Genomic DNA, 20,161 nt, shown 5'->3' on the forward strand with positions numbered 1-20,161 from the left:
ATGTGACTTTCCCCACGAAGTTATTGATCCCGAGAACGTCAATAAACAAAACATTAGCAGTATTGAATGTAAAATGTCCATTTGAATATATAAAGATACTCAATTTTCTGAAAAAGAGTCGGATGTAATATGAAAATATGTATTTTTCGAGGGGGTATAATAAATATACGAAACTAATTTTTGAAATGGCTTTTCTGAGAATTAAAGCTAGCACGCATAGTAGTTTCGAATTATTAATCGGGAAATTTATGTGTATTAAATCATAGTAGATCTAATTAAAGAAATATATGACTAACACTTTATCTTTTTATCCACGTGACATTCACATTTACGTCAACTACACAAATTCTGAGTAATAAAATGCACAGATATAGCCAAGAGCATCATGGGAGAGGTCAGAGGTCAAAATATTGGTTTTCCACGAGGTTCGGAATTCCTGTTTTCCTGAAACAAAATAGAATAATGTCCGATGCAAACTTATGAATTACCGAATATTATTGAAAGAGGTACAAATCTATTACAAATAACTTTGTTTGGCAATTTGCATATACCAGTTATTTTGGCATTGTTATGTTTATGAAACTGTGTGTACTTTCAGTTCCCTTCCTTATGAATGTCAGTGTGCAAAAGTCAGAAAACAGGGGTCGCCTTCTTTTTGCTACCGATTTCGGTTCTAAGAAAAAAGAAGTAAAACTTGGCGGGAGATTTTCTTTGAATTTGTGATACGTAAGCTACAGGAATGTATGTGTGAATCGGCAATAGCAACATTTATATATTCATTTTATGTAAAGAGACATTAGAAGATCGAAGATCTGATAGTTGGTAAAATTACAATTTTAGAATTTATCTGAATTTGTGTCTTTTGTTTCACTGTAGTGCGTTCAATTACGGTAACCCCATTTTTATTCACACCGAGAGTCCTTCAGGCTTAAACCTTAAGGTGCGCTTTCGCTCCTGCTCCTCTCGATGCATCCCTGCTTCCCTTTGTGGGAGTCATTAAAGACTCCTGCAAATTAGCTAAATTGCTAGTGAGATTAATAAACAACTTTCATTTTCTGTTTATTATTTATTTTTAAACTACAAGCTATCAGTTTCCATGATGATAATTCTGATGCTACGGCATATTCACCAAGCATATTCACCAAATATTAAACAAGACTAAAGCATAAATACAATTTGGTTCTCCTTAATTCAAGAAAATGTTGAATTACTCATAGTAAGTCTTACAGTTTATTTTACGGGAGCTTTTTTTCTCATTTTTGAAATTCAAATTGGCATGAGCCATGGCTACCGCACAATTTTATAAACGTGAAGGACTGCACCTATAAGTATGAGTGGGACATGCAGCATATCTGTTTTGTCAAATGTTTGTGTTGTGTGTTCGTCTGTAAAATGTCTATGAATGTCTCCACTCGCACTTAATCATCTTGCACTTGATATATAACGTCTCTTCCCATCACTTATCTTCTGTACATATATATATAAATATTTAATCATTCCTTTTTTTTTCATTAATATCTATAGGCTACAATATGTAAATATAATATGTTATTGTCTGCGATATCACCTTGGTGGAAGCGAACGTAAAATACAACTAACTCACACACACGCAGCATTTACTTTTACCAGAAAAAATGGGACCTGACAATTTGATCTTTGGCTCATATATAATATATGTTATAAATATGATCAGTAAAAAGCCTGAATATGTGTCTTGACAATTTCTGTGCCAGGTGCTTTATTTTCAGGCTTCCATAGACTTAAACAGTATTCCATTCTTTGTCAGAGTTTTTACCTATTGACACTATTGGTGAGAAAACCTGACACTAACATACATTCATATACAGCAGTACAGTGAAGAGACACAAATAAGAATGTCACAAAATGTTTCAGTGTCCAGTTTAACAAATTTTACTTTGTAGTTGACATTTTCTGTTAGAATTTTTCCTCGGTAAAGTTGCTATAAAAAGGCAGGTAGGTCTGTGTTAGCTGCTGGATCTAACAACGTTTATCCACAACAGAAGACTTGGTTTTAAATGAGAGTTGCTTTATTCACCTTCTGTACGTTTTGATTGATCTGTTAAGTGGTATATCTATTGTTTTAAATGTTTTTAGACTTAAAGTAGCTAATTCTTTAACTCAATATCATCCACAATCTTTGACACCGAAAACAACAAATTTTTGTCAATTTAAAGTAGCTAAGTCCGTAACTCAATATCATCCAAAATCTTCGACATTGAAAACACGAATTTTTTTGCAATTTAAATCAGCATTGCTGTTGTGGTCTTACCTGGAAAAGATGGGCTTCTGATATCCAATATTTAAAACAAAATAAACATTTTACCATTGGTACACGAATCATGTACCATAATGTGTTTCAGCGCCATTTGTAACAAGGTGCTCAAAGAATGAGGCTAGACATATTCCACAAGTCATGTCAAACGGTGATGCCATATTCTTATTTGGAGAGCATGCGCAATATATACTATCGTTGTTGACCGGAATAACCACACGCTAGAAACTGTCTTTCGGTTCAGACTTCTGGCATATTTCACCGAACATAACTGATGACAATTCACAGTAAAATGGAAAAGATTGAATGTCAAACAGTTTATATAAGTTCATATTACATTATTATATGTGTTGCGACCCATTTGTGCCAATTTCTAGGTCCAAAATATTAGCGATTTAGCTCCTTTAAATCAACACTGATGTTGTGAGCTTACCGGGAAAAGATGGCTTTCTGATATCCAATATTTAGACAAAATAAACATTTTACCATTAGTACACAAATCGTGTACCACAATGCGTTTCAGCGCCATTTCTAACAAGGGACTCCAAAAACGAGGTTAGACATATCCACCAGTCATGTCAAACAGTGACGTCATATTCTTACTTAAAGGCTATTAGGGATTGGGTCGTTGAGTGGTCAAATGTGCACTTTAGATCATAAAGTCTGTCATTGAGTCAAGTGGCATGGTCCAAAGCTTGCACATGTACATGTACATGACAATGTGTACCAGATCTCCCTCTCTCTTTTTCTCTCTCTCTCTCTCTCTCTCTCTCTCTCCCTCCCTCCCTCCAGCTATTGAAATATTTTAGTTTATTTTTAGGTGTAAATATTGTATATAAAAAGTTGACAGCATGGAGCACTGGAATCCATTGAAAGATGATTATAATGATTCAGAATTTAATTCTTACAATAAAGGACCAGGACGGAATTTACCTAAAAGGTAATTTTAACTGAATTTATTTGTTTAGTGGTTGTTTAGTGTTTTCCGCTCTGTCTGTAGGATAATCAGTTCATCCATCATCTTGTTATCATTGTCAGGGTATCATTAATGTATTGAGATGAACCCTGGTAAAATATGGGACACTTAACACTGTAAAACGGGTATCATGTGATCATGTGTATCTAGCACTAATTTCTTTCACATTTGTATAATATCAAATCTTTGTTTAAAAATTCATAAAAATCATTTAAAATCACCAAAAATCACCTAATTTGTACTTGTGTCCAGTTTAAAGCTGGATAAACATCCTACAGTTCTATGAAAGATGCAACGGCATGGGACTGGAAACTGAATTGCAACAAGAATGGATAAGCATCCATTCAGAGGTTTGATGTATCCTCCTCCCTGGATAAGCATCCTACAAACATCCATTCAGAGGCTTAACATATCTACTCCCTGGATAAGCATCCTACAAACATCCATTCAGAGCCTTAATGTATTTGCTCCTTGTGCCTTTGTATGATGGCTATAGATGGACATGTGCGTTATTGATTTTTGATTTTAAGCCCTTGTGCATAGAAATCTATGAGTGGCTTTGTGCGGCTGTTCCATTTATCCAATCGTCGGAGACTGAAACACAAAATGAGTCTCGGATGGACTGACACAGTGCTGTATCATTGGAGCAACTGCTTCAGTTATTGATGAACAGAGAGATGGCTGAAGAATTTCCGTTATAAAAATGCTTTATCGCATAGACTCTAAAATTCCATACCCTTCATTATTTACCCTTTAGCCTATGTTTCTGTGTAAAGTTAATATTTTTGAGCTGGTTAGGATTCCAGGGATTATTAAACTGCATAATTTTCTTACATTAAAAACAACTTGTTCCTCAATCCTTTTCTTAAAATAAAATATTTTTTTTAAAAAAAACCTTGAAATGACATTTATATTTCAGTGATGGTGTGAAAAGTGGTGTTCAGTTATATGTTACAGGAATACCAGTCAACCTTAGACAGGTATTTATCATATTTATATTTAGGGAACTGGCCATCTTTGAGCATTTAATTATTCACTCCATACTCAAGTTAGGACAGGGATTCAATCCAGTGCAGGGTTGTCAATGCCAGAATTACCTATGGGCTTGGTAGGCTGAAGCCTAGGGCCCCAATCATAGGCGTACGGGCAAATTTTTGACTTGGGGGGCGGAGGTGGTTGGTGCCCAGAAAATGTAGTTAGGTTCTTACATAATAATAATAAATTCACTGTTAAATTGGACACATTCAAGAACACAATATTTTTTTTAAACAACTTTTACAAAGTACAATTGTGTGCCCAAATTTTCCCAGCATTTGGTGCCCAAAATAGGGGGGCAGCCGCCCCCCCAGCTCGTACGCATATGGCCCCAATATCTATGGGGCCATTGACCAAGCCGTATAATATTTTTTTTATACAACTTTTACAAAGTACAATTGTGTGCCCAAATTTTCCCAGCATTTGGTGCCCAAAATAGGGGGGCAGGCGCCCCCCCAGCTCATACGCATATGGCCACAATATCTATGGGGCCATTGACCAAGCCGTATAATATTTTTGACACTGTCTTTCTTACAGACACTGTAGTTTTAAACATCCATCATCATACTCGGTTTTGGTTAAATTAACAATGTGACGTCATTTTAGTTTATATTTCTACTATGAGCACAATTACTAAAATGACATCACAGATGGTTAATTGACAGAAAATTACGGCTACTCGCGCACAACAGCGGACATTACTAATTTAACTGTGGCAGGTAATATTGACATTTGGGTTCGTGTTATACTTATGGAAGGGACATGTTCACATAATTACTTGCAATATTCAATTTCTATGAGCAGAAGGACTAAAATGACGTCACAGATTGTAACATATTTATAACAATGATATCTATTTCTATGGTTATTTTAGGATGGTTTACGGAATTTATTTTGTCAAGCTGGTAGAGTAACCCATGTTAAAATTTTACCAACAAAGATACCAGGGTCACTTGATACGTTTGGGTAAGTACCAGTTATTTTGTGAGTTAAGGCTCAGTTATCTGCTATTTATATTTAAGATTATGAGGTTTTTATATTGCTGCTGGGCAAAATAGGTGCACAAATGTAAAACGTCGAACCTCTGCAGTGGGCTCTAGCAGCAAAAGTTGAACTCACTTCAGCAAATGACAATTTCCTCAAGTGATCCCACGCAAAAATCTGCAATATCAGCAGCTCATATATGTCCTATAAAATTATCCATCAAATGACAGTTTCCTCAAGTGTAAAATTATCCATCAAACATGGCATTTTCTATATATTGGTCAAATTTTATTATATTCCTAAAACAATATGATGCTGACTGATTGGAATCAAAGTAATATTTAGATTGTCAGCAGTGACAACAAATTTAGAAGACAAAAACTGTATTCTCTAATTTGATATTGTCCTCCACCTTTTGAAGAAAGCAGAGGACTATTTAGATGGACTCAATTGTCTTCCTGTCCGTTATACTGTTTGGGACAGGATAACGTTGCTTCTAATGGATGGCCGAATGGTTAGCGCTTGCGCGCTGTATCATAAGGTCTGTCATTCAGTCAGCTGCCGTGGTTTTGATTCCCCGGTTGTACGTGACTAGGAGTAGGGTCACCTGTCCAACCTTGTGGGTTTTCTCTGGGTCCTCTGGTTTCCTCCCATTGCCAAAGACACCTACGCACAAGCGAATTATTGAAATAAAATTGAACCATATGTTATTCCCGTAATGTCCAAGTTTGTGTCGAGTTTAATTAAACTCCCTCTCTCTCTCTCTCTCTCTCTCTTGCTCTCTCTCTCTCTCCCTCTCTGATGTACATAATAATAATAATAGGGTAGACAACTCTTATTTATTATTGTTTATTTATTTATAGGTTTGTTACTATGGCCAGTGTTAAAGAAGCAACAGAAGCTTTGACAAGATTTCATGGTTTTCAGATTGACAGATTCAGATTAAAAGTTCAACCATGTCAGACACCTGAAGAACAAAACAGAAGGAAACGCATTAAAGAAGTAGGACATTAGTTTATTGTGGATTGAGGAGGGGATGGGGACATACCCATTTCTCTACAACTTGAGTATCGTTTAGTTGTTAGGTGTTTCTGTATTTAAAGTTTAGTTTCAAACCATTGTTGGCAAATTATTTACTGAGAATCATAGAAAAAATATTGGGTTCCCTTCCTGCTATTGTGTAGTTTAAACAGTCTATCTAGATTAGATAATGAGTGTTGGGTTTACAACTGTTTTCTTTTACTAGCAATTTACAAGACTAATTAATTACTTGAACCTAACATTAAATACGGATAATCCTGCTGCATAGTTTATCATAAGGTCTGTCATTGAGTCAACTGGTGTGGTTTCAATTCCCCGGTTGTATATCGCTTGTCCAAATGAATTATTGAAATAAAATAAAAAAAATGATTGGTCAATGGTTTTAAACTAAACTAAACATTAAATACAGTAACTCCTGCTATAACGGTAAAACCAATACCCAATTTGTAGTATTTACTAATAGAGACTAGAGCTGTTTCTTGTATAGATATTTCCACTCCCCTTTTTATTTTGTTTGCAAAATGGCTGCTTGGTTATTGTTATTTTAAGTACACAAAAATGACAAAATGCATCTTACGGCCAGCACCTCCTCGTTTTCAGAAGAGAGTGATGCAGGGTGAAACAGTACTTGCGCATTATTTTATTTTGTAGTCGGTGAAGTAATTGTATAAAATCTTCATTGTAAACTCCAAATTAGTAAATCACTTACTCTGTCCAAATTGTTTTTTCTGATATATATCTTTTAAATAATCTGCATTCCAGCAAGATGAAGCTTTCCTCAGTACGTTGAATTGTGGTAAAATAAATTCACCTGCTGCAAACAAAGATTCCGATGACACTGACGACGATCTTCAGACAAAAGTAAGTTAAAACCTTTCCACTCAAACTTTCTCAAATTTAGGGGGGTTGGAGAGCCGAATGGTTAGCACGTGCACACTGTATCATGAGGCCTGTCATTGAGTTAACTGGCGTGCTTTCGATTCCCCGGTTGTACGTGACAAGGAGTAGGGTTGCCTGTCCAACCTCATGGGTTTCCTCCCACTGCTAAAGACACTTACGCGCAATCGAATTATTGAAATAAAATTAAACCATATGTTAGACCCGAAATGACCTAGTTTGTGTCGAGTGGACGTTAAAACCCCATCTCTCTCTCTGTCTCTCTCTCTCTCAAATTTAGCCAAAAATTGTTCCAAAATCTTTACCTGACCTAGCAAATGTATATTTCCTTACTGATGAGAATTGCATATTGTTGGATAAGGGGCTGGTTGCCAAACGCTACGCATCTTGATGTTCTTGGGGGTAACACTCTTTGAAAAAAATTTTGATTCACTGCTAGTATGTGACAAGGAGTAGGGTTGCCTGTCCAATTTCGTGTGTTTGCTCCCGGTCATCCGGGTTTCCTCACACTACTAAAGACCGCAACGTGCAAGCGAATTATTGAAATAAAATTAAACCGAATGTTGAACCCGAAATGATGGATGTTAAAACCCTATTTCTCTCTCTCTCTGTCCTCAGCTTGTAGACCAGATCCTGGTCCAAAAATGCCATTATATCATTATATATGAAATGAAATCGGGTTTAGCGTCCTATTATTCCTCTCTGCCGTTATATATGAGTTTTGATAATAGATATAAGCACCAGTTTAATCACATGTTGTAATGTATATTTGTAGAAACCAAGTATGAATGGAGTTCATAAAGATGAACAGTGAGTATGTTTTAATTCTTTACACTGGAGGTCAATTTCAGAAAATGTTTTAATCTGGTCAAGATAATAGAGTCCTTTATTGTCAGAGAAGATCAGTTATATTTATAATAGATTTGATGAGATAACATAAACTAATTAATAGAAACTAATGAATAGATTTGATGAGATAACATGAACTGATAGATTTCATGAGATAACATGAACTGATAGATTTCATGAGATAACATGAACTAATTAATGTATTTGATGAGATAACATAAACTGATAGATTTCATGAGATAACATGAACTAAAAGATTTCATGAGATAACATGAACTAATAGATTTCATGAGATAACATGAACTAATTAATAGATTTCATGAGATAACATGAACTAATTAATAGATTTCTTGAAATAACATGAACTAATTAATAGATTTCATGAGATAACATGAACTAATAGATTTCATGAGGTAAGATAAACTAATAGATTTCATGAGTTAAAATGAACATGGTTATTTACCAGGTTAACAGAGAAACTGGGTAAAGGAAGAGGTCGAGGATCTATTGTAAACAGTCAAGATATATCAGGTATAGAACAATGTCAAGGTCATAAAAATTGCCTGGAAAGGGGAGTTACAGCCTACTCTTGTTTATATTTCTACCTGTTAGTTCATCTTTAATGTGCTGAGAATGGTGTACATGGAACCTTGGTTTTTCATCCCATACCAACATGCCATGCCTAGGCGAAATTTCCATCATAGCACACTGTATGGCATATGCCTATCTTCATTACCCCAATTGGAGCAGAACAGTAGGACGTTAAAACCCATTTCATTTTATGTCTATAGTGCTAAAATCATAGGGTTGGGTGGCCGAATGGATAGTGCTCGCTGTATCATAAGGTATGTAATTGAGTCAGCTGGCGTGGTTTCGATTCCCTGGTTATACATGAAAAGGAGTAGGATTGCCTACCAACTTCATGTGTTTTCTCCAGAACTGCAGAACTGACCTAGTTTGTGTTATGTTGCATGGACCTTAAACTCTCACTCTGTCTATCTCTTTCTATTCAAAAATCATGTATAGTTGTTAAGTGTTAATGAAGAACACATGTTCTATTGAATACATAATGAAATAAAATTGAAGCATATGTTAGTCCCGAAATGACCTAGATTGTGTTGCGTGGATGTTAAACCCCATCTCTGTGTATATTTCAGTATTAGATCAATCTATAGTAAGTCATGGTCCATCAAGTATTGGTATGAATTCTAGTATTGATAGTTTAGTTGATTTAACTATAACAGTTGGTAACCAACAGAGACAAGTCTGTGTCGACCCTGATACAGGTAAGGCCAAAAAGAAAAAAAAACACCTGTATTTACGGTTAATTGGCCACGAAAAAGGGTCGGTCGGAGAATGTTTTTGTGGTGAAGGGGGGAGGGGTATTTGAAGGTTAAAATTGGTTTGAACTAATAGTTTAATCTTTTAATAAAATATATCGATACTTGTAGTCTAAATGTCTTTGTAATGTCATTTTTAATACCGTAAAATATTTATTTCCTAGCATTTCTAACTTAATTACTAAGTATGTTTCTGTAAAATAGGGGGGGGGGTGGATGGCCGAATGGTTAGCACACTCGCGCTGTATCATACGGTCTGTCATTGAGTCAACTGGCGGGGTTTTGATTCCCCTGTTGTACGTGACAAGGAGTATGGTCGCCTGTCCAACCTCGTGGGTTTTCTCCAGGTCCTCCGGTTTCCTCCCACTGCTAAAGACCCCTACGCGCAAGCGACTTATTGAAATAAAATTGAACCATGTGTTAGTCCCAAAATGACCTAGTTTGTGTCGAGTGGACGTTAAACCCCATTTTTCTCTCTCTCTCTTTTCTGTAAAATAATGCCCGACCGGTCTGTGGCTGCAGAAAACCATGTCAAGATTGATTTATAATAAAGGAGAAAAAATTTAGGGTGGTCAATTTTGGCTCAAAATAATAGGGTCTGTTCGAGACCGTAAACATAAATAATATTGGGGAGCGGGGCCTAATATGACACATTGAGTTTCAGAAACATTGAACAAGCCTCTTCTTTTACTAACATCTGTTAACTCTGGATTCTGTTAATGAAAGCATTTGTTTTGCATGACGCATGGTGCTGTTCTGTGTTGAGTTGTCCTCCATGTTCCTTTTAAAGCTGTCTATAGAAATCTTGCACACCTTTTGAAATACAACGACTCTGCTTTTAATTGGGTGGAGGTGTCCATTAGGTGGATAAATTTGATTGATTGATGCTTTGGAACCCGATGACTTTGATTCTAATTGAGTGATAAATTTGGAGAATAGTTGCATTGCATCAATACCCTCATTAATTTTAATTGTTAGCATTTTCAGTTCAGGCTAAGCAGACTGATAAGCATTTTGATTGCTGGATGCTTTGTAAAAAGTTAAATGTGCAAGTAATAATAAGTGTCATCTATTTATTTGGCTTGTTAATAAATAAACAGCTTTTGTCGACGACAAACCATACGTCTTTGCTTGACAGCATTGTAATTACACATTGACCATTTGTATCAGGAGCCGCATTGGTCGAGTGGTAACATGTCTAGCAAGAATGTCCAAATTCAGTTGTCGTCTGAGAAGAAGATTCAGTATTTTTCAAACCCAATTCTATCTTCGGGGCGACGTCTGCAGAGTTGACCTGGAAAGTGTGCTTAGTTGTTCAGATGGGAAGAAAAACAAGGTTCACCTGTACTCGTGCACATGAAAGAAACCTTGGCACTTGAATAATTGAAGACAAGTGGGTAGGAATGGTGCTCATAGGGCAAAATTCTCTCCCTTGCTATGCACACATAACAATTGACCATATGTTAGTCATTAGTTTTGAAGACCAAAGCATTGTGATGACTATATTTGTATCTAGTATATGGGTCAAACCAACTGCCAGCATATTTGTATCGGGTATTTGGGTCAAACCACCTGCCAGTACATTTATCTCAGGTATATGGGTCAAACCACCTGCCACTATATTTGTATCGGGTATAAGGGTCAAACCACCTGCCACTATATTTCAGACATGAGAATTTTCCGCAGAATTCCGCATGTTTTTTTTTTCAATTTGGTCGATTTTGAGATTCATACAAAAATGCAATAAAAATTTTCAAGGGGGATGAGGTCTCAAATTTCACATTCTGCCGAGCGATCGTTTTCAGAACGCTCGGTAAAAATGTAAACAAACTATCTGTTACCCCAGTCTGCAGACTACGTACTAGACTTCCATTGTAATGTGCACTGCAGTGTACTATCGTACCGCAATGACTGAGGTTACCCGAATCTCGCGGTACGTGCCACCTTCTCGGCATTAAGCTTCTACATATTGTAGTCGTACCTCAACGATTGTGGTAGTTCACTAAAGCGCGAAAATGGCAGCCATAATTCAAAGAGAGGAATCGGATGAACGTTTGAAAGAAATTGATACGAATATTAAGAATAAGTTTCGATGGAGCTGGCTGGAGAAGTCCGTGGATATTAGTTATAGAAACAGTTTGGGAAAAATCGATACTATTTGCTAGACTGAAGAGAAAAGGAACTCCATAATATTAAAAGATTTAAATAACCATTTCATTCTTTTCTTCACATTCATAATTACAGTGAGTCTGTTGTTACATATATTATTTATTGCAATTAAACAATATTTACTAGATCTACAGCAAGAATGGATACAATATCCATTTTAAGTCTGTTGAAATATGGTAATGTTTCAGGTCACATATCACTCAAAATGTGTGAAAAAGCCAGTTTTTGACGGTTGGAAGTGTGCTGTGCACACTGCATATTCGTGCCTTCGGCACTCAAAATTCGTGCCTCCGGCACTCAAATATTTTTCCTCCAAAAATATATTTTACTGTTCTCATGCCTGTATATTTGTATCTGGTATATGGGTCAAACCACCTGCCACTTCATTTATTAACACTACATATATGTAAATCAGACATGTAAATAGTGATTCTACCTACACCTGACAAAATGTTAGGCACTTGTGAACTAATACCTAATATTTTGAATTTTTTGCCAGATATTTATTAAAAACATCAATAAAATATCTGAAAAAAAGACAAAATGACAGGCACTGGAAGGATTGACCCTTGTGCTGGACATTGTCTGTGACAGTTGTTTTATTTCCAGGCTTGATTTTAATTCTTATATAAACATTTTACGTTAATTTGATTTTTAAAGTGAGAAGAGGTTCGGTTGATGCTGGTCGATCGTCCAGGATGAGTTATGCAGGTTCTGAATGCAGTTATTCTGGTCATGGTGTGCAAACCAATGTATTTCGAGGGCGTGGTTATAACAGATACAATTCAAGTCCTACGTTTGTACCAGGTCCCTCTGGAGATAGACTTCATCATACGATGCCACAAAGTAAGTGAAATAGTTTATTCTACAGTCAGAAATTAAACAGGATCATTAAGAATTAAAACATTTATATAGATGTACTACTTCTGAATTTATTAACATGATTGCTAAGTTTTGATACACATAGAGGTGTCGTTATCAAGCAAATAATAATTTTTAGCAAAAATGTGAAAGTTTTTGTTAAAATTATTATTTGCTTGATAACGATACCTGTATGTGTATCGAAACGTAGCAGTTCCTGAAAATTTTTCCAGTGTCGTGTCCCCTTGTCGGTCTGTGCAAGATGGTGGGGGGCGGCCTGAAAAGGACAGTGTCTAGTGGTTCGGATGGGTCGGAAAGGGAGGTCCTGTGTACATGTTGGTGTTTACGTAAAAGAACCCTTGACAGTTGGAATTTGAAAAAATATGTTGTAGCCCCACTGTCCGGGTAAAATTTCTCTAACAGCTAGAAATCTAGTGCTAGGGTCTAAAGATAATTTAAAATCTATATAGTGGGGCGTAGCTGTCCATCATTTCTCTCATGAAGCTACTAGTTTCGGTCTTAAGACTTAAGTGAGATTGTGCAACTGTTGTCTTTATAAAAAGTAACCGTTTAATTTTTTATGCCTAATTATATTTTCTTATAATTATGTTTTTTTTTGTTCAAGCACCAAAATCTGGTAAAGAATGTCTTTATTGTAGAAAGAAAGGTGAGTGATATATATGATTTATTAAATCCTTGTTATTTCTATAGTTGGGGGGGGGGGAATAATATATGGTTTATAAATTATTTCAAATTGTTGATCACCATTGGCATTATTTAAACAGTATCTGATTTAATTCTTTAATAGCATCTAGAAGTACATTTAACTATTTAAAACAAAACAACACAAGGTATATATATGGGTATAACTACTTCTTGTTGTCATGTATGGTTTCAACCTTGTTATTGTAATTTTGTCTATATATCTTGCTTCAAATTTTGTTATATTGTATTAGCTTGATAACGTTGAGAGAATACTCTTTGAAACGTCGCCTAAATAAATAAGTAGCTGTTTTCCATAAGTATGTTTATAGTTTATTTACTTCTCTGTTATTTAAAAATTATGTTTCGTAACACTTGTAGGTCACGTTTTCAATTTATGAATAGTATCTTATTTGTCACTGCTTACTCCATGATAAAATGTATTCAGAAAACCAAATCGAAATGCCATCGGAAAATAATCTTACGACTTCATATCTCTGGGCTTCGGCTTGCGACAACTTACTGTACCACAAATATACTGATAACTTGCTAGCAGGTGAACCCCACCATGTGCGTAATAAGATCATTATAGAACTTTGACAAGGACAGCTATCTAGTCATTCGGATTGGACATAAAGACACTGTTGGCTTTTGTGTATTCAATTGTCAAAAGTTGCCCATTCTGTAAATCCCTGCTTCTATGTATATTTTATGGTGGGATCGATGGCTGAATGGTTAGTGTGTGTGCGTTGTATCATAAGGTCTGTCATTGAGTTAACTGGCGTGGTTTATTATCCTCCGGTTGTACGAGACAAGGAGTAGGGTTGCCTGTCCAACCTTGTGGGTTTTCTCCTTGTCCTCTGGTTTCCTCCCACTGCTAAAGACCCCTACGCGCAAGTGAATTATTGAAATAAAATTAAACCATATGTTAGTCCCGAAATGACCTACTTTGTGTCGAGTGGATGTTAAACCCCATCTCTCTTTCTCTCTCTCTCTCTCTCTCTCTCTCTCTCTCTCTCTCTCTCCCTCTCTCTAACTCTCTGTATATTAATATACTATATTGTAGCCGTTAAGCTGTGTACAAGATGTAAGATGCCATATTGCAGTGCAGCTTGTCAAGCAGCCGATTGGCCGAAACATAAAACCAGTTGCTCTAAAATAAGGTAATTATTATTTTATTGTCCCCGAAAGTGTGGGACTATTAGTTAATTTGGGTTTCTCCATCCATCTATCATATTCTCGAAGCACATTAACTGTCTGTGGTGAATTGAGGGAGAGGATTGGGTTTTCGAATAGATTAACGCATATGCTTTAGATCATAAGGGGGGGTTGGATGGTCGAATGGTTAGCATGTGTGCACTGTATCATAAAGCCTGTCATTGAGTCTACTGGAGTAGTTTCGAATCCCCGGTTGTACGTGACAAGGAGTAGGGTCGCCTGTCCAACCTCATGGGTTTTCTCCAGGCCTCTCGTTTTCTCCCACTGCAAAAGACCCCTACGCGCAATCGAATTATTGAAATAAAATTAAACCATATGTTAGTCCCGAAATGACCTAGTTTGTGTCGAGTGGACGTTAAACCCCATTTCTCTCTCTCTCTCTCTTTAGATCATAAGGTCTGTGTTTTATATGTGAGTGTAATAAACCATAGTTATCCATAAATAGTATTTTATTTGATAATGTTCCAATTACTAAATTCAAAGTATTGTACTGTGTTCATTAGAATGAATTAATATTTGCAGCACGATGCCAAAAGAAATAGATGTTGAAGATTTCGAGGTTTCAATTGGTGAAGATATTGTAGAGGTAAAATAGATTGTGTGTTTTACTAGCCACTAGACTTAGTGTCTTTGGAACACCTAGTACCACCTTTAAAATGAGTTTAGATAGCTAGCTACATGATGTACTCGTCAGAACACCCAGTACCTTCTTTGAAATGAGTTTACATAGCTAGCTAGCTACAAGACGTACTCTTCAGAACATCCAGTACCACATTTGAAATGAGTTTACATAGCTAGCTAGCTACAAGACGTACTCTTCAGAACACCCAGTACCAACATTGAAATGAGTTTACATAGCTAGTTACAAGACATACTCTTCAGAACACCCAGTACCAACTAAACCCCATTACATTTCATTCATTCGTGTAACAGATGTCTGGTCATTATTATATATACTTACATTTCCACTATTTTCAGTATTTTCCACCCAAAGATCGTGTAGCAATTCAACAAGAATATGGGGATAAAATAAAAACAGCATATAAAAAAGACCAGCAGGTGCTTGAAACGACAGAACCTATCAAACCGTTGAAGCATTCCTCTCCTAAAAAAAATCAAAGCAAAAAGTCAAACAGTCCCAGGTAATTCAGTAATAATTTTACATTACGATCTTGGAGGTACTGAATGTATATAACTTTTGAAGTGTTCCTCTCATAAAAAAAAATAATCACAGCAAATAGACAAGCACTCCCAGATGGCAGCCACTGAATCTATAAAACTTTTGAATTGTTCCTCTCATGAAAAAAAATCAAAGCAAAAAGACTAGGGTCCCAGATTGGAGACAATGAATCTATCAAATTTTTGAATTGTTCCTCTCTTAAAAAAAAAGAATCAAAGCAAATAGACAAGCACTGCCAGATGGCAGCCACTGAATCTAATGGTTCCTCTCAAAAAAAAAAAAATCAAAGCAAAAAGACCAGTAGTCCCAGATTGGAGCCACTGAATCTAACAAAAATTTGAAGTATTCCTCAACTAAAAAAAAATCAAAGCAAAAGGACTGTACATTGGTGCGTTTTATCCCTCTTTATTTAATTTTAATATAAAGTGAAATTGTCTTTTATTTATATAGAAAACCGTCCGGACCAGGTTTTGAAGCACCACTGCTCAGCGACTTACCTAAACTTGATCTAGAATTAAATAAAGATATTTCGGTAAGTTGGGTTTAAAATATATATTTCGGTAAGATGAGTTTAAAATATATATTTCGGTAAGTTGAGTTTTAAATATGTATTATTGATAAGTTGTTAAACTTGGTTTGAATTTGTAAGATATTTCGGTAAGTTGGGTTTAAAATATATATTTCGGTAAGTTGAGTTTAAAATATATATTTCGGTAAGTTGAGTTTAAAATATATATTGATAAGTTGCTACACTTGGTTTGAATTTGTAAGACATTCTAAACACAGATAGCTATTGACTCTACTTCGAGAATATATCTTTGCCATTTTGTAACTTTAAAATTGTAACTTTAAAATTGGAGAAGAGTGGGGCAGTGAATACCGTGTGGGTGTATAAAAAGAAAGCTAAGTAAAATTTCGTCTGGAATCGTTGATGTAATGAGTCATGTCTTTTGGTTTTTTGTGGGAAAGTAACTTTAAAATTGGAGAAGAGTGGGGCAGTGAATACCGTGTGGGTGTATAAAAAGAAAGCTAAGTAAAATTTCGTCTGGAATCGTTGATGTAATGAGTCATGTCTTTTGGTTTTTTGTGGGAAAGTAACTTTAAAATTGGGGAAGAGTGAATACCATGTGGGCGTATAAAAAGAAAGCTAAGTAAAATTTCGTCTGAAATCGTTGATGTAATGAGTCATGTCTTTGGGGTTTTTTTGTGGGAAAGTAACTTTAAAATTGGGGAAGAGTGAATACCATGTGGGCGTATAAAAAGAAAGCTAAGTAAAATTCCGAGTGAAATTGTTGCTATAATAAGTCATGTCTTTGTTTTTCAGACAATGGTAACACACCTAGATTCACCGGATTCATTTTTTGTGTGTTTGATTGAAGATCTGGAAAAATCTTTCAGTGTTGGCGAGAACCTTGTAAGTTTTTATTTAACATTTATTAAAATAGCTAGAGGATCTTAAACCTGCTATCAATGTTGGGGAGTTGAATGGCCGAATGGTTAGCACGTGCACGTTGTATCATAATGTCCATTGGCGTGGTTTCGATTCACAGGTTGTAAATTACAAACAGTAGGGTTGCCTGTCCAACCTCGTGGGTTTTCTCCAGGTCCTCGGGTTTCCTCCCACTGCTAAAGACCCCTACGCGCATGAAAATTATTTAAATGAAATTGAACCATATATTAATCCCGATGTTACCTAGTTTGTGTTGGGTGTTCTTTATCGATATCTTTGAGCCACGGTGGATCAGTGAGTAAGACTGGCTCACTAAGCAGGACCCGGGTTCAGGGCCGATGTTGGTTGTAAAAGTTCCCTAGGATTTTCCTGTGCAGTTCCCCTTGTCTATGTGCTGGAAAGAGGATCTGACAAGTAAAGTGTCTTGTCATTCGGATGGGACAAAAACAAGGTCCTGTGTATACATTGTCATACACATAAAGGTCCCATGACACTTGGAATTCGAAATAAGAGCAGGCTGTTGCATCAATCTCAGCACGAAATTTCCCTTCATTAGCCCGTTGATAGTGATGTGCAGTTTTTAAATTTTCTTTCGGTTTCGGTTTTCAGTTTTTCTGTGGCAAAAAACCTAGTTTTGGTTTCAGTTTTCAGTTTTTTTAAATTCATTTAAACACTGTATTATGAATGTACTGATTTATGGTTATTTTACAGGAATACATGGAAGCTAGAAAAGATATCAAACATATTGATGTAAATTGTAAACAACAAGTTTTTTTTACTGTTATATGACTTCGATTATGACTAGTAAAAACAAAGTTACTGTGAAAAAAGATCTGACAAACTTTGTCAAACACAACACCATAATAATAAATTAACATAACGACATATTACCAATAAAGTTACTGTAAAAAAAGATCTGACAAACTTTGTCAAACACAACACCATAATAATAAATAAACATAAATTTACAAAGAATACATCTACATTTTGTGTCATCTAATCTTTCATAGTGAGCAAGCCATGGATTCATTTTACTTTTAGAGGAAGCCATCGTGCGTTATTGACAACCGGCTTAGGCTTGCATAAAAGTTCGGTTTATAAACCGAACCAAATTGAGAAAATAAATAGTCTAGGCCATCCAGACTTATTTCAACACTCTATACATAGGGGGTCTGGTTGCTTGAAAATAAAAACGGAAGTGGTGGCTACATTAAAATTTTTGAATTATTAAGTACTGCTACATAAAAATTATAAATTTTTCAAACATTTCCGAAACGAAAAACAGGTAAATTACAAATTAGGAATTTGGAAAAAAATAAACCGAAATGCGCAGTTATTTTTTGTTTTATCGGTTCGGTTTTCGGTTTATATGTAAAAACCGATACCATACGGTTAAACCGAAAAACCGCACATCACTACCGGTCGAGTAGGAAGTTAAATGTCATTTTATTTCTATTTAGGGGGGATCACGTGGCTAAGTGGGTAAGACGCTAGCTCGCTAGCCTGGAGGTCGGGTGTTCGATCCCTGCATTGGCCGAGAAAGTTCATCCAGATTTTCCGGCGTGGTTCTCCCTTGTCAGTGATGCAGGACGGAGGGGCTGACAAGGAAAGCTGTCTAGTCGTTCGGACGGGACAAAAAACCGAGGTCCCGTGTACACATTGGCGTGCACGTAAAAGATCCCTTGGCAGTTGGAATTCGATATAAGAGTAGGCCGTAGTGCCGCTGTCCGGGCAAAATTTCCCTCATAGCACACTGTATGGCGTATGCCCGTCTTCATTAGCCCAGGTTAGGAGCAGAACAGTAGGACGTTAAACTCCATTTCATTTCATTTCATTTCTATTTTTTAGAAAACTGCCATCACAACATGTATAAAAGGTGTACCAAGCTTTGGTCAGCTGTTTGCATGTAATTTTGAAGAGAAGTGGTGTAGATGTAAAGTTCTTGCAGTTCCTAGCCCTGAGCAGGTGAAAATAGCTTACCTGGATTTTGGTAATTGTGAGAATGTACCATTACAACGACTGTTTCCGTTACCTCGAACCATGACCGATTTTTGCCCTCTGGTAAGTTTATTAGTAGGATATTGATAAAGATGCATTGGCTAACATTATTAGAAATATAGTCCTTCAGATGGGACCAAAAACCAAGGTCTTGTGTACACATTGGCGTGCATATAAAAAAAAAACCTTGACATTTGGAATTCGATATAAGAGGAAGCTATTGTGCCACTGTCCAAACAAAATTATCCTCATAGCACACTGTATGGCGTATGCCCATCTTCATTAGCCCAGTCGGAGCAGAACAGTAAACCCCATTTCATTTATAAGAATTAAGAAATGAAATGAAATGAAATAAAATGAGGTTTAACGTTATACTTTTCTGCAGCGACGTGGCTAATGAAGATGAGCATATGCCATACAGTGTGCTATGAGGTTACTTTTGCCTGGGCAGCGGCACTATGGCCTACTCTTCTATCGAATTCAAACTGTCCAAGGATCTTTAACTTGCATGTCAATGTTAACACAGGACCTTGGTTTTTCGTCTCAGCCAAATGACAGACAGCTGTCCTTGTCAGCCCCTCCATCCTGCATCACTGACAAGGGGAAACCACGTCGGAAAATCCTGATGAACTTTCTCAGCCAATGCAGGGATCGAACACCCGACCTCCAGACTAGCGAGCCAGCGTCTTACCCACTTAGCCACCGTGTCGAGTGGAGGTTAAAACCTCTCTCTCCCTCTCTCTCCCTCCCTCCCTCTCTCAATCTCTCTCTCTCTCTATCATGGTGTCCAGTCTTTGCAATTTTGGGGAGGTTGGGTTATTTATACACTATTATTTGTTCAGTAGTTATAATTCTCTACTTATTTATCTTGTTATTTATTGGGTCTTGTAATGTGAGATTTATTGGTTGGATCCACCATTACACTGTGTGCTAGTTAATTATAGGATGCACCCTACAAGAGAAAGAAAAATATGCATGTCATATGTAGGGCTTGACAAGGACAGCTGTCTAGTCGTTCGGATGGTACGAAAAACCAAGGCCCCATGTAAACATTGGCATTCATGTAAAAATAGTGCCGCTGCCCGAGCAAAATTTCCCTCATAGCACACTGTATAGTGTATGCCCGTCTTCATTAGCCCAGTCGGCACAGAACAGTAGGACGCTAAAC

At 36.4% G+C, this 20,161-nt stretch overlaps 1 protein-coding gene across 1 annotated transcript; it reads left to right on the forward strand.

The window, feature by feature from the left end:
* The first annotated feature begins 419 nt into the window (after positions 1–419).
* Positions 420–17,553, forward strand: LOC126816525 (uncharacterized). Its single transcript, XM_056099579.1, has 16 exons — positions 420–506; positions 3,114–3,233; positions 4,189–4,249; positions 5,179–5,270; positions 6,152–6,290; positions 7,092–7,190; positions 8,002–8,036; positions 8,542–8,606; positions 9,233–9,361; positions 12,245–12,430; positions 13,071–13,112; positions 14,214–14,310; positions 14,888–14,951; positions 15,344–15,507; positions 15,996–16,077; positions 16,870–17,553. The coding sequence occupies exons 2-16, from the start codon at positions 3,145–3,147 to the stop codon at positions 17,002–17,004; spliced, it is 1,479 nt and encodes a 492-aa protein (XP_055955554.1). The 5' UTR covers positions 420–506; positions 3,114–3,144; the 3' UTR covers positions 17,005–17,553.
* The last annotated feature ends 2,608 nt before the right edge of the window (positions 17,554–20,161 follow it).

This window comes from Patella vulgata, chromosome 3 (genome assembly GCF_932274485.2).
Source record: "Patella vulgata chromosome 3, xgPatVulg1.2, whole genome shotgun sequence".
Lineage (NCBI taxonomy): Eukaryota > Metazoa > Mollusca > Gastropoda > Patellidae > Patella > Patella vulgata.